General features: G+C 42.7%; 1 protein-coding gene across 2 annotated transcripts; it reads left to right on the forward strand.

Moving 5' to 3' along the window:
* The first annotated feature begins 1,399 nt into the window (after positions 1-1,399).
* nmnat3 (nicotinamide nucleotide adenylyltransferase 3) lies at positions 1,400-10,650 on the forward strand. Of its 2 annotated transcripts, none has more exons than XM_014190101.2 (5): positions 1,400-1,510; positions 2,742-2,887; positions 5,441-5,624; positions 7,467-7,552; positions 9,497-10,650. In XM_014190101.2, the coding sequence occupies exons 2-5, from the start codon at positions 2,779-2,781 to the stop codon at positions 9,910-9,912; spliced, it is 795 nt and encodes a 264-aa protein (XP_014045576.1). In that variant the 5' UTR covers positions 1,400-1,510; positions 2,742-2,778; the 3' UTR covers positions 9,913-10,650. The 2 variants fall into 2 exon arrangements, with proteins under 2 accessions (XP_014045576.1, XP_045570505.1); XM_045714549.1 differs by lacking the exon at positions 1,400-1,510 and adding an exon at positions 1,761-2,114.
* Positions 10,651-16,532: the final 5,882 nt, after the last annotated feature.

Here is a 16,532-nt window from a genome sequence, read left to right on the forward strand (position 1 = left end):
CAATAACTAACTTGGGTTATGCATCAACAGCAACCTTGGGATAATCCTCTGCATTATCATTAACAGCAGACTCGTACATTTCCTCAGTGAAAACAATGTACTGAGCAAATGTCAAATTGGCTTTTTACCAAATTATCATATGACAGACCACATATTCACCCTGCACACCCTAATTGACAAACAAACAAACCAAAACAAAGGCAAAGTCTTCTCATGCTTTGTTGATTTCAAAAAAGCCTTTGACTCAATTTGGTTTGAGGGTCTGCTATACAAATTGATAGAAAGAGGTGTTGGGGGAAAAACATACGACATTATAAAATCCATGTACACAAAAAACAAGTGTGCGGTTCAAATAGGCAAAAAACACACATTTCTTCCCACAGGGCCGTGGGGTGAGACATGGATGCATCTTAAGCCCCACTCTCTTCAACATATATATCAATGAATTGGCGAGGGCACTAGAAAAGTCTGCAGCACCTGGCCTCAACCTACTAGAATCTGAAGTCAAATGTCTACTGTATGCTGATGATCTGGTGCTTCTGTCACCAACCAAGGAGGCCCTACAGCAGCACCTAGATCTTCTGCACAGATTCTGACAGACCTGGGCCCTGACAGTAAATCTCAGTAAGACTAAAATAATGGTGTTCCAAAAAAGGTCCAGTCGCCAGGACCACAAATACAAATTCCATCTAGACACCGTTGCCCTAGAGCACACAAAAAACTATACATACCTTGGCCTAAACATCAGCGCCACAGGTAACTTCCACAAAGCTGTGAATGATCTGAGAGACAAGGCAAGAAGGGCATTCTATGCCATCAAAAGGAACATCACATTTGAAATACCAATTAGGATCTGGCTAAAAATACTTAAATCAGTTATAGAACCCATTGCCCTTTATGGTTGTGAGGTCTGGGGCCCGCTCACCAATCAAGAATTCACAAAATGGGACAAACACCAAATTGAGACTCTGCATGCAGATTTATGCAAAAATATCCTCTGTGTACAACGTAGAACACCAAATAATGCATGCATAGCAGAATTAGGCCGATACCTACTAATTATCAAAATCCAGAAAAGAGCCATTCAATTCTACAACCAACTAGAAGTGATTCCCAAACCTTCTATAACAAAGCCATCACCTACAAAGAGATGAATCTGGAGAAGAATCTCCTAGGCAAGCTGGTCCTGGGGCTCTGTTCACAAACACAAACAGACCCCACAGAGCCCCAGGACAGCAACACAATTAGACCCAACCAAATCATGAGGAAACAGCTGTTTGAACAGACACAAACACATTTTTACTTCCTTGATGTGTAGAACTTTGGTATTCAGTTTCATGTGAAGAACGCAGATCTCAAACAACTTGTGTTCCTTCTGCATTTTTGCCACTAGTTGTCACTATCATACCATACCACTACAGAACCTTCATACAACGTTGTTCCAAGCTGGGGAAGACAAAAAGTGTAACACATGAACCTTACGCAAACAAAGTAGTACAAGTGGGAAAAGGTAACGATGTTATTGGTTGTAGCTACCATTGGAGTTAAAACGTTTTAATGAATGTCATTTTGTTTGTATTATATAAGATAGCATAATCATTGTAAGACATTCGATGTGTGTATTATAGCTAGCCTGGTTACTGCTAGCTAGCACGCTATCAATGTCAAATCACCTGTAGCGGCTGATACATACTGCCAACTACCCTTTAGATAACGCGGACGGGGTATAACGGACTAGGTAGCTACAGGTCTCGCGTTGCCATACCTCAAAGGTTCTCAACGAGGCTAGGTAGCTACTAGCTAGTGTAGCAAGAAAAGACTAGCTTGATGTTGAAAATAGTTTTGACCGCTATTGTACCTGAATAACCAGTCGTGTTTTCCTGCATGTGCAGTTTAAATTAGAACAAATTAAAAACGATCATGGAAGTTGTACGTGAGGGGTCGCCGGTGTAGCCTGGCGAGACTACCTGGAAGTGCCTCGTCAATGTTTTTTTTGACGCGTTCCGTAGTTATCGTTGGAAAATGTTGTACCTTGTATGTTGCTATGTCACACTCAGTGGTGTAAAGTACTTAAGTACAAATACTTTGAAGTACTACATAAGTCGTTTTTTGGGGTATGTGTACTTTACTATTTATATTTTTACTTCACTACATTCCTGACGAAAATATTGTACTTTTTACTCCACACATTTTCCCCAAGACCCAAAAGTACTTTTTGAATGCTTAGTAGGACAGGAAAATAGTCCAATTCCCGCACTTATCAAGAGCACATCCATGGTCATCCCTTCTGCTTAAGTATATTTTATCAATTACATTTACTTTTGATACTTAAGTATATTTAAAACGAAATACTTTTTACTCAAGTAGTATTTTACAAGGTGACTTTTACTTGAGTTATTTTCTATTAAGGTATCTTTTACTTTTAAACAAGTATGACAATTGGGTACTTTTTCCACCACTGGTCACACTCCAATTCAATATAGATAAATTCTATATACCTACTTCCTCAATAAACCAAATATCACATCAAAGTTACCATGATTCATACCTCACATTTTGACCACACTGGTAAACCTCCTTAATGTCAATTTAAGCCCTTTAGTACTTTGACCATCTATGAGAGATAATCTGCATCAAGTATTCCATTTATTCAGGCATTGCTACAGTATATTATCAGCATTGCTGGTATTATTGAATACATTTCCCATTCATCTCTAATCCTGTGTTCTGCTGTTTTTCAGTGTTCTGTGGGGGTGACCATGGTTTGAGTGAACAAAGATGTCTGCCCGGATTCCGCTGGTCCTCCTGGCCTGCGGCTCCTTCAACCCCATCACCAACCAGCACATGCGGCTGTTCGAGCTGGCCAGGGATCACCTGCACCAGACAGGTCGTGCACCATAGAGACCCTATATTAATTTGCTATGTTATTGTTGCCTCCTAGACTTGTATTATGCACCTGTCTGTTTATTTCGTCAGTGTGATCACGGGACAGTGGAAGGTAGAAGTCCCCCAAGGGTTTCTGTGAAGCTTTCAGGAGCATTTACATTGTCATCTGTGCAGATAGAGCTGTGACTTCCTTGCACAATACTTTACGCCTTGTGCCTTTACATGAGCCTACACATTCAGTCTATGTACACTGCTCAAAAAAATAAAGGGAACACTTAAACAACACAATGTAACTCCAAGTCAATCACACTTCTGTGAAATCAAACTGTCCACTTAGGAAGCAACACTGATTGACAATAAATTTCACATGCTGTTGTGCAAATGGAATAGACAACAGGTGGAAATTATAGGCAATTAGCAAGACACCCCCAATAAAGGAGGGGTTCTGCAGGTGGGGACCACAGACCACTTCTCAGTTCCTATGCTTCCTGGCTGATGTTTTGGTCACTTTTGAATGCTGGCGGTGCTTTCACTCTAGTGGTAGCATGAGACGGAGTCTACAACCCACACAAGTGGCTCAGGGGTATGTGTACTCATGTGGCTCATCCAGGATGGCACATCAATGCGAGCTGTGGCAAGAAGGTTTGCTGTGTCTGTCAGCGTAGTGTCCAGAGCATGGAGGCGCTACCAGGAGACAGGCCAGTACATCAGGAGACGTGGAGGAGGCTGTAGGAGGGCAACAACCCAGCAGCAGGACCGCTACCTCCGCCTTTGTGCAAGGAGGAGCAGGAAGAGCACTGCCAGAGCCCTGCAAAATGACCTCCAGCAGGCCACAAATGTGCATGTGTCTGCTCAAAGGTCAGAAACAGACTCCATGAGGGTGGTATGAGGGCCCGACATCCACAGGTGGGGGTTGTGCTTACAGCCCAACACCGTGCAGGACGTTTGGCATTTGCCAGAGAACACCAAGATTGGCAAATTTGCCACTGGCGCCCTGTGCTCTTCACAGATGAAAGCAGGTTCACACTGAGCACGTGACAGACGTGACAGAGTCTGGAGACGCCGTGGAGAACGTTCTGCTGCCTGCAACATCCTCCAGCATGACCGGTTTGGCGGTGGGTCAGTCATGGTGTGGGGTGGCATTTCTTTGGGGGGCCACACAGCCCTCCATGTGCTCGCCAGAGGTAGCCTGACTGCCATTAGGTACCGAGATTAGATCCTCAGACCCCTTGTGAGACCATATGCTGGTGCGGTTGGCCCTGGGTTCCTCCAAATGCAAGACAATGCTAGACCTCATTTGGTTGGAGTGTGTCAGCAGTTCATGCAAGAGAAAGGCATTGATGCTATGGACTGGCCCCGCCCGTTCCCCAGACCTGAATCCAATTGAGCACATCTGGGACATCATGTCTCGCTCCATCCACCAACGCCACGTTGCACCACAGACTGTCCAGGAGTTGGCGGATGCTTTAGTCCAGGTCTGTGAGGAGATCCCTCAGGAGACCATCCGCCACCTCATCAGAAGCATGCCCAGGCGTTGTAGGGAGGTCATACAGGCACGTGGAGGCCACACACACTACTGAGCCTTATTTTGACTTGTTTTGAGGACATTACATCAAAGTTGGATCAGCCTGTAGTGTGGTTTTCCACTTTAATTTTGAGTGTGACTCCAAATCCAGACCTCCATGGGTTGATAAATTGGATTTCCATTGATTATTTTTGTGTGATTTTGTTGTCAGCACATTCAACTATGTAAAGAAAAAAGTATTTAATAAGATTATTTCTTTCATTCAGATCTAGGATGTGTTGTTTAAGTGTTCCCTTTATTTTTTTGAGCAGTATATATAGACCAAATAAACAGTACTGCACTTCTGTTGGAATAAATAATGTTCTTATTTTCCCATGGACCCTGGGGGCATAAGATGTCAGCTGACCTGTGAGAATGCATTGTACAGAATAAGCTGTATAGTATTATATTGCGTGGTGACTAAAGCTTTGTTATATTTTCCCATGTTGTAGACTTGGCCTTAATCCCATAGCCTTGTGATCGGTCGTAGCCCTTTCTGGTGCAATAAGGAAGACAATATAGCATTGAGGGGATTCAATTAGGCGTGTTTTGCACCGGGTGAAAGTTCATTGCATTCATTCTGGAACCAGGCTGCCTCCTGGGCGTGAGCCAGGTGCCCCGTTCAAAACCCACGGTGAAGTCAGCTCAAAACAAAAGTGACGTAAATTAAGCACGTCGAGTAATGAGTAGGATTCTGTTTTCACACGCAAACGTGATTGCTTTAGATAAAAACGCTTTAGCTGCCTTCTCAATGAGAACTATTTTAACATTTTTAAACATATTTTTATGGAAAAGATTTGTTGTATGTTTCTGGATGATGCACCATGCTTCCTTGTTGACAACATGACCGAGCGGCGCAGATTACTGTTAGATTTGAGAAGGGCGCTCCTCAGTCACTGCTTTTGTCCGTTCAGTATAATCCAATCTGCCCAATGTCAGAGAGTGGGGAGGATCAAGAGTCTCATCAACCAATGATTTACCCCCTTTCAGGTCAGTTCCAGGTGGTGGGCGGGATTGTGTCTCCGGTGAGTGACGGCTATGGCAAGCAGGGCCTGGTGTTGGCCAAGCACCGCATCGCTATGGCAAGGCTGGCACTGCAGAGTTCAGACTGGGTCTCTGTTGACGATTGGGAGAGCCAGCAGCCCGACTGGACAGAGACAGTGGTCACAATGAGGTGTGGAGTCACACAGTTTCACAGTTTCAACCTATAAACTAATTTATAACTACTAGAATATCACAGTCCCAAAATGGCTTCTCGCTGAAGAAACGTTTTGAGAAGTTTATTAGCGCTTTGATGAGCAGTGAACTACAGTATGCTAAAAAAATGTATGTTATTAGAGATTTTGTGGAATCAGCATTGCCTTGTGATGCCACTGGTCATGTGCACCATAGTCGTCACTATGCAAGTTAGCCACTGAGTGTAACCCTTTCATAAGTTTAAGTGTTTTTGTTAAAAATAACAAAATATGATACAGAGCTTTTATCTAAGATCTGATAGGTCAGGATTCCACCTGAAACATTAGTGTTTACAAGTGGTCAATACCTTAAACTAACCATGGTATCTTTTCCTGGACGTTTTTGATTTCCAATAATAGGGTTTTACTTACAAAATCCTTCAATTCAGCTCCACTTTATTCATGAAATAATATCATGTTGTAAAAATGTCTAATTCCCTTTGTAAAGCATCTCAGCATGCAGAAAGACTTAATTGAACCTGCCAGTCAGAGCTTCATCCTCCTTTTCAGCCAGACAGATCCCGTCTAGACCTGACATTAAAAATAACTTTGATAATCCTATCACAAATGATTTAGACAATCTCATTAAGGGCTTAGTTTGCATCCACACCCTGTATTAAAATGTCTCCCAACATGATGTGTCACATCATGCCTCAACTGTCCACGTTCATGATCAGAATTTCCCACTTCATCTGAGGACCGTTACAACTACATTTTCATGACTGTTGTGGTCCATCAGATCCGATCACAATGCATGTACTCTATTCTACACCTGTCCATAAACATCCAATTCTACTGAATATGAACAACATCCAATAACATTGTAATACCAGGTGTACACTGGTCCGGAGCCTTGGTTTATGTCCTTCCATGTTGTACTTTCCAGCCATCATTCTTTAGCTCTTCATTAGCCGTTAGCGCCCCATAAAATCTCCTCTTCCCGCACCACAAGCCTGTTCACAATAGGAAGGTAATAGAGCTCCCTGGGTATAAATCCCCTCTGCTGCTCCATGCCAAATGTTCTTTGTGCCAGAAACCACCTCAGATTTAAGGCTGCGATGCCAGAGGTTCCAGGGATATTGCGGCAACATGGGGCCCATGCCAGGTCTGGGTCTTTACTGGGGTCAGATCCCTCGCTGCTGGCTGAGTTTGTTGCTATTGTAACATGTTGCCATAGTGATTAAGTGGATGTGGGACACAGTTGCATTTGATATTGATCAACCAGTTGAAACTATACATACAGAAAGTTACCTCCACTTTACATGTGTGGGATATTGAGTGTTTATCTCCCACAATGGCACTCACTATTGATTTGATTTACAAGTCACATAAATGGATCAGCAACCTTTAATTTAGGGTTACACATAAACATGGCATGCATTTAGTTATATGTACTCAACGACTATGTGCACCCATGCGAACATAAACACACACACACAAACATAAATGCACACGCAGCTGAAGTGCTGTTCCCACTTGTGATGCATTATACAACCCTCTCCTTGTCCCCTCTGCTCTGACAAATTCCCTTGTCGAGCGAGCTGTCTGCACTCTTAAGCTGCGTTTGTGTAACAAGGGGAGCTGATTAAAGCCATGAAGTGGCCTGTTGTCCACATTGGAGCAGGGCTGTTGAAACCTATGGGATCACGTAACCCATAACACACAAATCTTCTACAACATCTGTAAGAGGCTTTTGCACTCAACAGCATATTCCTTCATTGGTTTTCTTTGCGTTTGTCATATGTTTGTTTGTTTCTCCCTTTGCGTTGTCCTGCTGGCAGGTACCATTATGGTCGGATACTGAAGCAGTACCAAGAGGGCACAGGGAAGGACAGTGGTCCAACCACAAACTCCCATCATCTCACAAGTAAGACCCTCCCTGACCTTGCACTCTGTAGCATGGGCCCATTCTAGCACCTTCTCCTTTTATGTTCAAAGATCTAAAAGGATTGGATAGGTCAGGGGTCTGCAACATGTGGCTCTGGAGCCGCGTGCTGCTCGTTATCTGTCCTTTTGTGGGCCCATGGTGATCCAAGTACTATTTTGAAGTTATCAATCAACTATAAAAGTAGTACCTTACTGAGAAATGCTTACTTTCAAGCCCTTAACCAACAATGCAGTTCAAGAAAGAGTTCAGAAAATATTTATAAAGTAAAAAGAAGAATAAAAAGTAACACAATACAATAACGAGGCTATATACAGGGGGTACCGAGTCAATGTGCGGGGGCACTGGTTAGTGGAGGTAATTTGTACATGTAGGTAGGGGTGAAGTGACTATGCATAGATAATAAACAGCAATCATCCTCCTATTAATTATAAACCTCCACATTGGCACTGGCGTCCTTTACTCACTCGTTAATACCCTAGTTTGAATCTTATTTGGGTTGAAATATGTATAGGATCTGTTTTTTCCTCTTAAGCCAACTAAGTAATCCTTTATCCCCTTTACACATTCAGCTCTATGAAATCAGCTCAATGGAAGCAGCATGTTCATTAAAGCTAATGATGTTTAGAGGATGAGGGGGGTTGGTGTAGCATGAACAGATCATTATGAAGGTTTCAGGATGGACCAGGGAAGATCGTGTAAATGGAGCCAGATACACACACGCACACCATTCCTATCAAAGGCTGGTGGATATATCAGAAAGAATATCAGAAATTCCCTAATCCAAGAGTGCTGTAGCATCTTCTCTCCAAAGATGATTGTTAGACATGATGTTGAAGTGTACCAGGGAATAAAACATAAATGGTAAACCAATGCCTATTTTTTCCCCCCTTTTTAAACAAGTGCAAACGCTGAAGAGGTGCAAACGCTTCATAAACCTGGCCAAAATGGAGGCAGAGCTCTAGAAGTTTAGGTAGTCATGAGCAGCTTTTGGCCTGACCTGGAACTACGGAAACCACACATGAAATTCATTAACTAATTGAAATACCACACATGAAATTCATTAACTAATTGAAATACCACACATGAAATTCATTAACTAATTGAAATACCACACATGAAATTCATTAACTAATTGAAATACCACACATGAAATTCATTAACTAATTGAAATTAGTTAATGAGTTCCATGTGTGGTGTATGTAGTTCCAGGTTAAGACTGAAATCTGTAGTTCTCATGACAAACTAAACTTTTATATTAAATGGTTTATTTCTTTATTTATTGTCAGTTTAATCATAAGACTGATCTACTCATGAACTGTCTGTCATTCCAGAGTTTGGTCAGCACGCTGTCAATACATACAGGTTACCATGGTTTATCTGCACAAATCATGACTCCAAATCCCAAAATTCATGTCCTGTCACTTTTTTTAAAACAAGCTCTTACACAAAGAAGGGTAATGGATTTTCACAATCCCATATAGTGTGCCTGTGCTTAACGTGTGCACTGCGTTATTACACTGCGGTGCTAGCGAACGCAGATAAAGATCATTAGCTTTTGTCCACGCGCGCCACGGAAAATACAATATTGAATGAAATGGATTTAGGGATGTAGTCCGAATGCTCAGTTACGTCATACTGTGTTGGTGATCAGCTGGCATGGGGTTACATCTGGTTAACACCTATATTTATGAAGAAAATGGCTCATTCTAGTGAGGGATGGATTACATGATTTACCGCAGTAGAAATAAAGAAATCAGCAAAACAAATGAATAACTAACTCTCAGCAAACCAATTAAAACCATGGCTTTCATGTTTACTTCAACATGATGGCCACATCCAAATCTCTCTTGGGTGGAGACCAGGGGAGACATCAGTGTAAAGGCCGCCATTCACCAACTCTTCCTTTTCTTGGCCCTCTCTCAGGCTCCTCTCCCAGGCTGAAGCTGCTGTGCGGAGCTGACTTCCTGGACACCTTCAAGGTGCCAGGCCTGTGGCTGGACGACCACGTGGAGGAGGTGGCAGGCCTCTTCGGCCTGGTCTGTGTCAGCCGGGGGGGCCTGGAGCCTGAGCGCGCCGTGCACGAGTCGGAGACACTTTCACGCCATTGGCGAAACATCATCCTGGTGCGCGAGTGGGTCCGCAACGAGACCAGCGCCACGGAGATCCGGCGAGCCCTGAGACGAGGCCTCAGCGTCAAGTACCTCCTCCCAGATTCTGTCATCAAGTATATCCACCAGCACAACCTCTATACCGGGGATAGTGAGCTGAAGAATAAGGATGTGCTATTGAGGCCGCTTACCAAGCAGACAGAGATGCCTGTGAAAACTCTGGATGACTGACTGAGAGACTGCCATTGGCCTTCATTGATGGAAGCATATAATGTGCCAATAGCAGATACATCTACTGACTGTGCGAGGACAGGCCATGTGGCCCATAACTATTTCACTTCTGTCATCTCAGTTGGATATGTGGCACACCACACGCACAATGTTTTGCCATCAGTGGTTGCCTTTTTTATAAGCAGATTTATACACATTTGTTAGTGTTGGAAAACTTGATGTAACAGCAAAGACATTTGTGCAGCAGTGCAGATGACTAGAGAGACCAGATGAGAATTGTGATTGACGCGGTGGATTGTAGTAAGCTGGACTAGTTTAGGATGCTCCTAAACTATTGCTGACATGTAATCTGTTTTGGAAGAGATGACATCATCACCCCCAACAGCCCGCAGATACAGCCCGCAGATACAGCCCGCAGATACAGCCCACAGATACAGTGCTGGTTGGCTAGTCTACATGATCGGATTATTATGGATAAGAGCGAGAATATTTTTCATTTGTCAAAAGGCAGTCAAGCATCAATCATCATGACACCAGAATAAGATCCTCGATATTTATTGGAAATGAGCATCAAGCTCATCACCGTGCACTTTCAACACCCTGTAAAGCTCATCATAACTGTAGCCTAATAAACTGCATTGCTTTCTCGAGTCGTAGTGGGAGGACCACACACCACTCCAAGTTTACTTGGATATGATGATGATATCACTATTTGCACATAAAGGCATTTCCTCCACATTCCTTGTGTAATTAATTTTGCGGATACAAAAAGATAACACTCACCATGTCAAACGAACAAACTATTTGTCGGTATTCATAAAATTGTACCGAAACGTTCTGTTTCCATCACGGCTGTCATTATTTATTTTATACAGTATGACTTTACTCGCATAAAAACTGTTGATGGAAACATGGTTCATGTTACCGATAGGCCTACACCTAGCACCGTTTTATATGGCCACTGTGCAAATGCATGTCAAGACAGTGGTTGGTCAGCTTAAAACACGGCTAGGCCTAATCAAATTAGCAGAGTTGTACAATTTATGGTGTCATAAAAAACATTAAATAATGCACCCCCCGCCCCAACGTAAAAAATATTTTCAATAATGTTTACGCCCACAAATAACAAATGTAGCAACCCTGTGTTTATAAACGTGGATATAGACTTTGACACTTCAGCATGCTTTTGTGGCACAGTCGATGCCACGCAGGTCTATGGGCCAGAAGGTTGAGGGTTCACTGTCCACCACAGAGGAGCTCACTCTCCCTGCATGTTTCATCACTGGTAGGCCTGAAATATTCTTCCTCACCTCAAGTTCATCTGTCCGAGTCAGTTGGAGCAACGGTGCACACTGCCTTCATATCATAGGCTTGCTAAAGCTTAATAATAACCACACCAAACCTGTAATATCAAAAGTCAAGTCATTGTTTACAGGGAATATAAAGTAAGAGCAGGCCATTATATTGCAGAAAACACAACATTACAGTTGGAACTTAATTTGACTTAAGAAAATGGCTCAACTGAATGAAATACAACAATTGTGAACTGGTTTAAACCTTATTGCAGCAATTACCAACAAAGGCAAGTGCGTACCATACACAAATTACAGAAATATAATCATATATATCATATACAGACCTACTTATAACCTAGCTTAGTCTGAATACGGAGCACACAATTAAAAAGACAGTTAAAAAGTAATTTAGCCAATGAAAATGAATTAAACAAAACAGGTTTTGCATATTTAAAAAAAAATGGGTTCTAATAAATTATATACATTAAGTTTCAAAATTGCATCCTACCTGAATAGTGAGTTGCCACAGTAGCCTGCATTTGGCCATGGCAATGTTCTTCTCATCTTCCACTACAATATTAAAACTTATTTTAAATTCCCCTTTTAGGCTTTTCACTATAGGTGTACTCTTCTTCCTCTAACTTTTGTTTTACTTCAATGAAAAAGGCATCTTATCTTCACAGTCAACAGTGGCCTAGGCCAAGGCTCCTCTCTCGCTCCGTCTCTCCTAAGCAGCAGGCTCATGTGCGCACAATGCGTGAGAGAATGGTTCTGAACCGCGAATTTGGGACGTAGGCTATGATAGACAGCCTCTCAAGAACAATTTGGCCTGCTACAATTCTATTTATTGTCTTTTCCACAGGCTAAGGGAAACCATGGTGCACTGTCCCATCAGAGTTGTGTTTTCTATCATTCACTTGTTGCAAATAAAAGTCTGTGCGTAGTGCACATAAAAACAAGTTTTGAGCTTAAATTCACATGTACCGAATAAAAAATCCAAAGCAATGGGTTTCCATTACATTTTCAACTCTAGGCCTACTGATGGTTTTGTCACAACATGTTTTATGTAGGTATAGCAAATGTGCCCAGCCTGATATTTGTTAGTTTAAAATATCCTTCACCTGAGATAGAGACACCACTGTCCTCAACGGTACTCCCACCAGCTTTGGTCTTTGTCATGGTAGCTAGCAACATAGGTTATGCTGTTACTCCTCGCAGTTCCAGACAGGGAAGGTCACAGGGAAGATTGAAAACAACAAACAGCAGGGATCTAGACAGCCACAAACGCGGGACAATCCGCGGTCGCAGCCGCATAACCGCGTCGCGGGCTGCGTTCAATCAATCCTTCAGGAAAATGCCAAATAGCTCCTCAGACCCGGCCTTGGTCAGCAGTATCACTGGACAGAGAGTAGCTATCCCAGAAACGGATGCCAACTGCGTCGCGGGAGCCAAACAAAAAAGTTAGCTAGCTACTAAGAAATGTTCCAATACACTTTCAAAACAACAAACTTTCCAAAACAACAAACCAAGCTCTCCCTCGTTCCGCGTTCAACAGGAAGTCCCCCTGTCCATGGAATTGTATTTATTATGATCTAATAGGCAAAACTGATCCATAAAAAGTTTGGATGGAAACCTGGTTAATGCCAAGCCATTTTGAGGATGCTGGAATGATATTTTGGATGAACGTGTGCATGCCTATCGGAGACGAATCAGATTAACGCATTGTGACTGGTTGTATTTATGCCACATATAAAAGGTAATACATTTTAAAAATGAATTGATAAATATTTTGTCTACGTTGAAGTGTTCTAGGTGCGCAAGGAATAGCCGCTCGGATTGGAGAGGAGGCAGTGTGGGTGTTATGCTCCTGGCAGGCCCAGTTATTCAGGAAAGCTTATGTGGCCACATTATTTTAGGAGGACTTGGGAGAATGATTATCTGATACAGACAGCGCATTCAGTATCAGAAGTAAAAAATACAGCCAGACTGGCCTGCTACTGTGCCTTTCTAGACCTTATAAAATGTTGAGAGTAGACCACAACTGATCCAAATGGAATTAAACATTCAAATTACAGGGCTTTTGCATCGTTACTCAAATGACATTTTCACTGCAGCCTAGAGTATAATTTTGTACTCACTTGAAAACAATAATGCAATTATTCATTGCATTGTGGTGTTGTAAGCTACTATAGTCTAGGAAGGATAGCTTTTCAGGATAGTGTTTCATGTCCTCACTGTTCTTTCATGCGCAATGATGCACCTGGCATGTTCACTGCCTATCAGCTATTCCTATCTGTTCTTGTCTATTCATATTAAAATGTATTGTAAAGACCTGACTAGATCATAAAGGAACAATTGTCCAGACAGAAGATTGAGTTTACAAATTTACGGTTTATTAACCCAACTTCACACAGGCTACTGTTTGGCCGTAGCCCACGCCAAATAAATGAAGGATACCCTGTAAAACAACCGTGACCTTCTCTTGTGAAAACGTAAGAGAAAGAACAATGGCTAAACCTGGTCTTAACTTCCAATGCTCCATCCCCCTGCCCAACCCCCCTCCACGCCACTCCACCAACCACCAGGATGCCCTGCATCGGAACATTCCAGGCATTCCCATGATTGGCAGATAGCAGGTTGATTGGCATGTCGGACCCCGCGAACACTGGGTACTGGTAAGTACAACACAACCAACCGATAGCAAACACATAACACACAGCTGTCTGTGTGGGTCGCTACAGTATTAAACTTTGAATGCTTTTATGCGTGGTATGATTGCTAGTTAGCCTATTGCAGATCTGGACATACGATCCATCTACCATTATTGTCACTATAAATGGTGGATAGAGGGCAGGATAGACTGGTAGAATATACTGACCTGTGGTATAGTTAAGCAATTGGGGGGGGGGTATGGCCAATATACCACAGCTCTTGAAGAAGAATCTGACCTTAATGGCCATGTACTCTTATAACCTCCACCCAGCACAGCAAGAAGAGGACTGGCCACTCCTCAGAGCCTGGTTCCTCTCTAGGTTTGGTTCCTCCTTTCTAGGGAGTTATTCCTAGACACAGTGCTTCTACATCTGCATTGCTTGCTCTTTGGGGTTATAGGCAGGGTTTCTGGATAATCACTTTGTGACATCTGCTGATGTAAAAAAGGGCTTTAGAAATACATTTGATCTGATTTAAGTTCTTAAACACACAATCATGCCTTCCCTGTGGCTCAGTTGGTAGAGCATGGTGTTTGCAACGCCAGCATGGTGTGTGCAACTCCAGGGTTGTGGGTTCGATTCCCACGGGGGGCCAGTACTAAAAAAATTGAAATGCATGAAATTTATGTATTCACTACTGTAAGTCACTCAGGATAAGAGTGTCTGCTAAATGACTAAAATGTAAATGTACAACACAATGCGGAGTGCCTGGATACAGCCCTTAGCCTTAACCCCCATGGTTACCAACATTATTAGAACAGTCAAAATAAATGTTTTGTCATACCCTGGTATATGGTCTGATATACCCCAGCTTTCAGCCAATCAGCATTCAGGGCTCGAACCACCCAGTTTATAATAAAAGTTGGCACATGGAAAAGTGTAGTGCATAAGGGAAGTACCAAAACACCTTGATATAGGGGAGGCGCATGCAAGCAGCTGAGGAAATGTGGCTAGGATGGAAATTATATTGTAAAACCTGCAAAAGAGCAAATGTTAACCAGGGGAAAAAATTCACTACCCTCCCATGTGCCCAATAAAAAAAACACACAACCCTCCACAAAGCATAAAATTAGGTTTGACAACCCTCCCCTATTTTGGACCACCCCTTCCCCCCAGTAAATTGCGACCTGTCCCTTAACCCTTGCTTGCTAGATAGCCAGCTAGCTACGGCTAACAGTCACGACCTCTGCCGCCAGAATAACAAGTATCTGTTTTCTATTGACGTTCATTTGGATAAATCCATAACAATGCGCTGATAATGCCCGATTTTGCCTTTATCCTCAGGCCAGTCGAGACTGGGGATCGCATTGCATATCAAACACTAGGCTAGTTAACTAGCTAAATAGTTTGTTGCTAGCAAATCTGCCGAATTAAAAAAAAAAAGTTGCTGAAAACAGCTAGTCAAACTAGAAACATGTGGGAGGATTTGACAGCAGAGCGCCTCTTCCGTCATGACTGCAACAGTAGGGGCCAGAGAAATGCATGTTTATCACTCACCACGTTAGTTCACCAGATGCTGAAAAACCAATCAATGCCTAGCTAGCTAGGTTTTTTCGTCGTTGGGCCTGCGTTTACAATGTATCCCATTTCAGTTTGTTTAGTTGTTAGTTTTGCTTTTTGTGACTTTGTAGCAAGTATGGTCTGCATCTGTAGGTGTAATATTCATATGTGAATACATACTGAATTATAATTGGATGCATTTTACCGCCGTATCATACTGTGCGGTGATTGGTTAAGACCACCCAGACGGTTAGGTCATGGGCAGTTGATCGTGGTTGGAGATAGGCTAACATGTAGTTGTAGCTAGTTAATAAAGAGTTATGTTAAGAAACATCCTGTAGTTCTGCGTTTTATTATTTTGTACAAAGTGTACAAAACAAAACATGGTGTCAGAGTAAATGGTCTTAAAAGATGGATTTTTCTGGAGTTCCTTCACCTCGAATGGACTGGGAGTCTACAAACTTACCCGATGCATGGCGTAAGTACAAACAGCATGTGGAGCTAATGTTCACGGGTCCCCTGAAGGAAAGAGGAGAAGAGGAAAAGTGTAGCTACCTGCTCCTCTGGATCGGTGAAAAAGGGAGAGATATTTACAACACATGGACACTTACCGAGGCTGAATCAAAGGTACTGAAAACATACTACGATCGTTTTGAAGCATATGTTGTGCCGAAGACTAATACAATTTTCGATAGGTACAAATTCCATGAGAAAGTACAGGGAGCTAGCGAGTCTTTTGAACAGTTTGTGACTGAGCTGCGTCTGCTTGTGAAAGACTGTGATTATGCAAACAAGGATGAGATGGTCAGGGACCGTATTGTATTTGGAATACACTCACCGCGAGTGAGAGAGAAACTTTTGAATGTTGGGTCTGAGCTAACGCTGGACAAAGCTATCGACATAGCCAGATCTCACGAGCTAGCACAGGCTCAGATGAAAACCATTTCGCGCCGCAGCACGAGCGCATCACGTGAACAAGCAGTGCACGCAGTCAGGCAGACATCAAAGCACACCTCCGGTGCCCAGAGAGAGCGTTTCAGAACGGAGAGAGACATAACTCCAAAACAGAGCGACACAGACTCAAAACGCCCCAAAACATGTGGATATTGTGGAT

Source organism: Salmo salar, chromosome ssa03, assembly GCF_905237065.1.
Source record: "Salmo salar chromosome ssa03, Ssal_v3.1, whole genome shotgun sequence".
NCBI classification, from domain to species: domain Eukaryota; kingdom Metazoa; phylum Chordata; class Actinopteri; order Salmoniformes; family Salmonidae; genus Salmo; species Salmo salar.

What these genes read in the sequence shown, in the direction of transcription:
- nmnat3 (XM_014190101.2), top strand. Translation starts at nt 2,779, where the DNA reads ATGTCTGCCCGGATTCCGCTGGTCCTCCTGGCCTGCGGCTCCTTCAAC. An exon ending in GGATCACCTGCACCAGACAG is followed by an intron (nt 2,888 to 5,440) that starts GTCGTGCACCAT and finishes ACCCCCTTTCAG; the next exon opens with GTCAGTTCCAGGTGGTGGGC. An exon ending in AAACTCCCATCATCTCACAA is followed by an intron (nt 7,553 to 9,496) that starts GTAAGACCCTCC and finishes GCCCTCTCTCAG; the next exon opens with GCTCCTCTCCCAGGCTGAAG.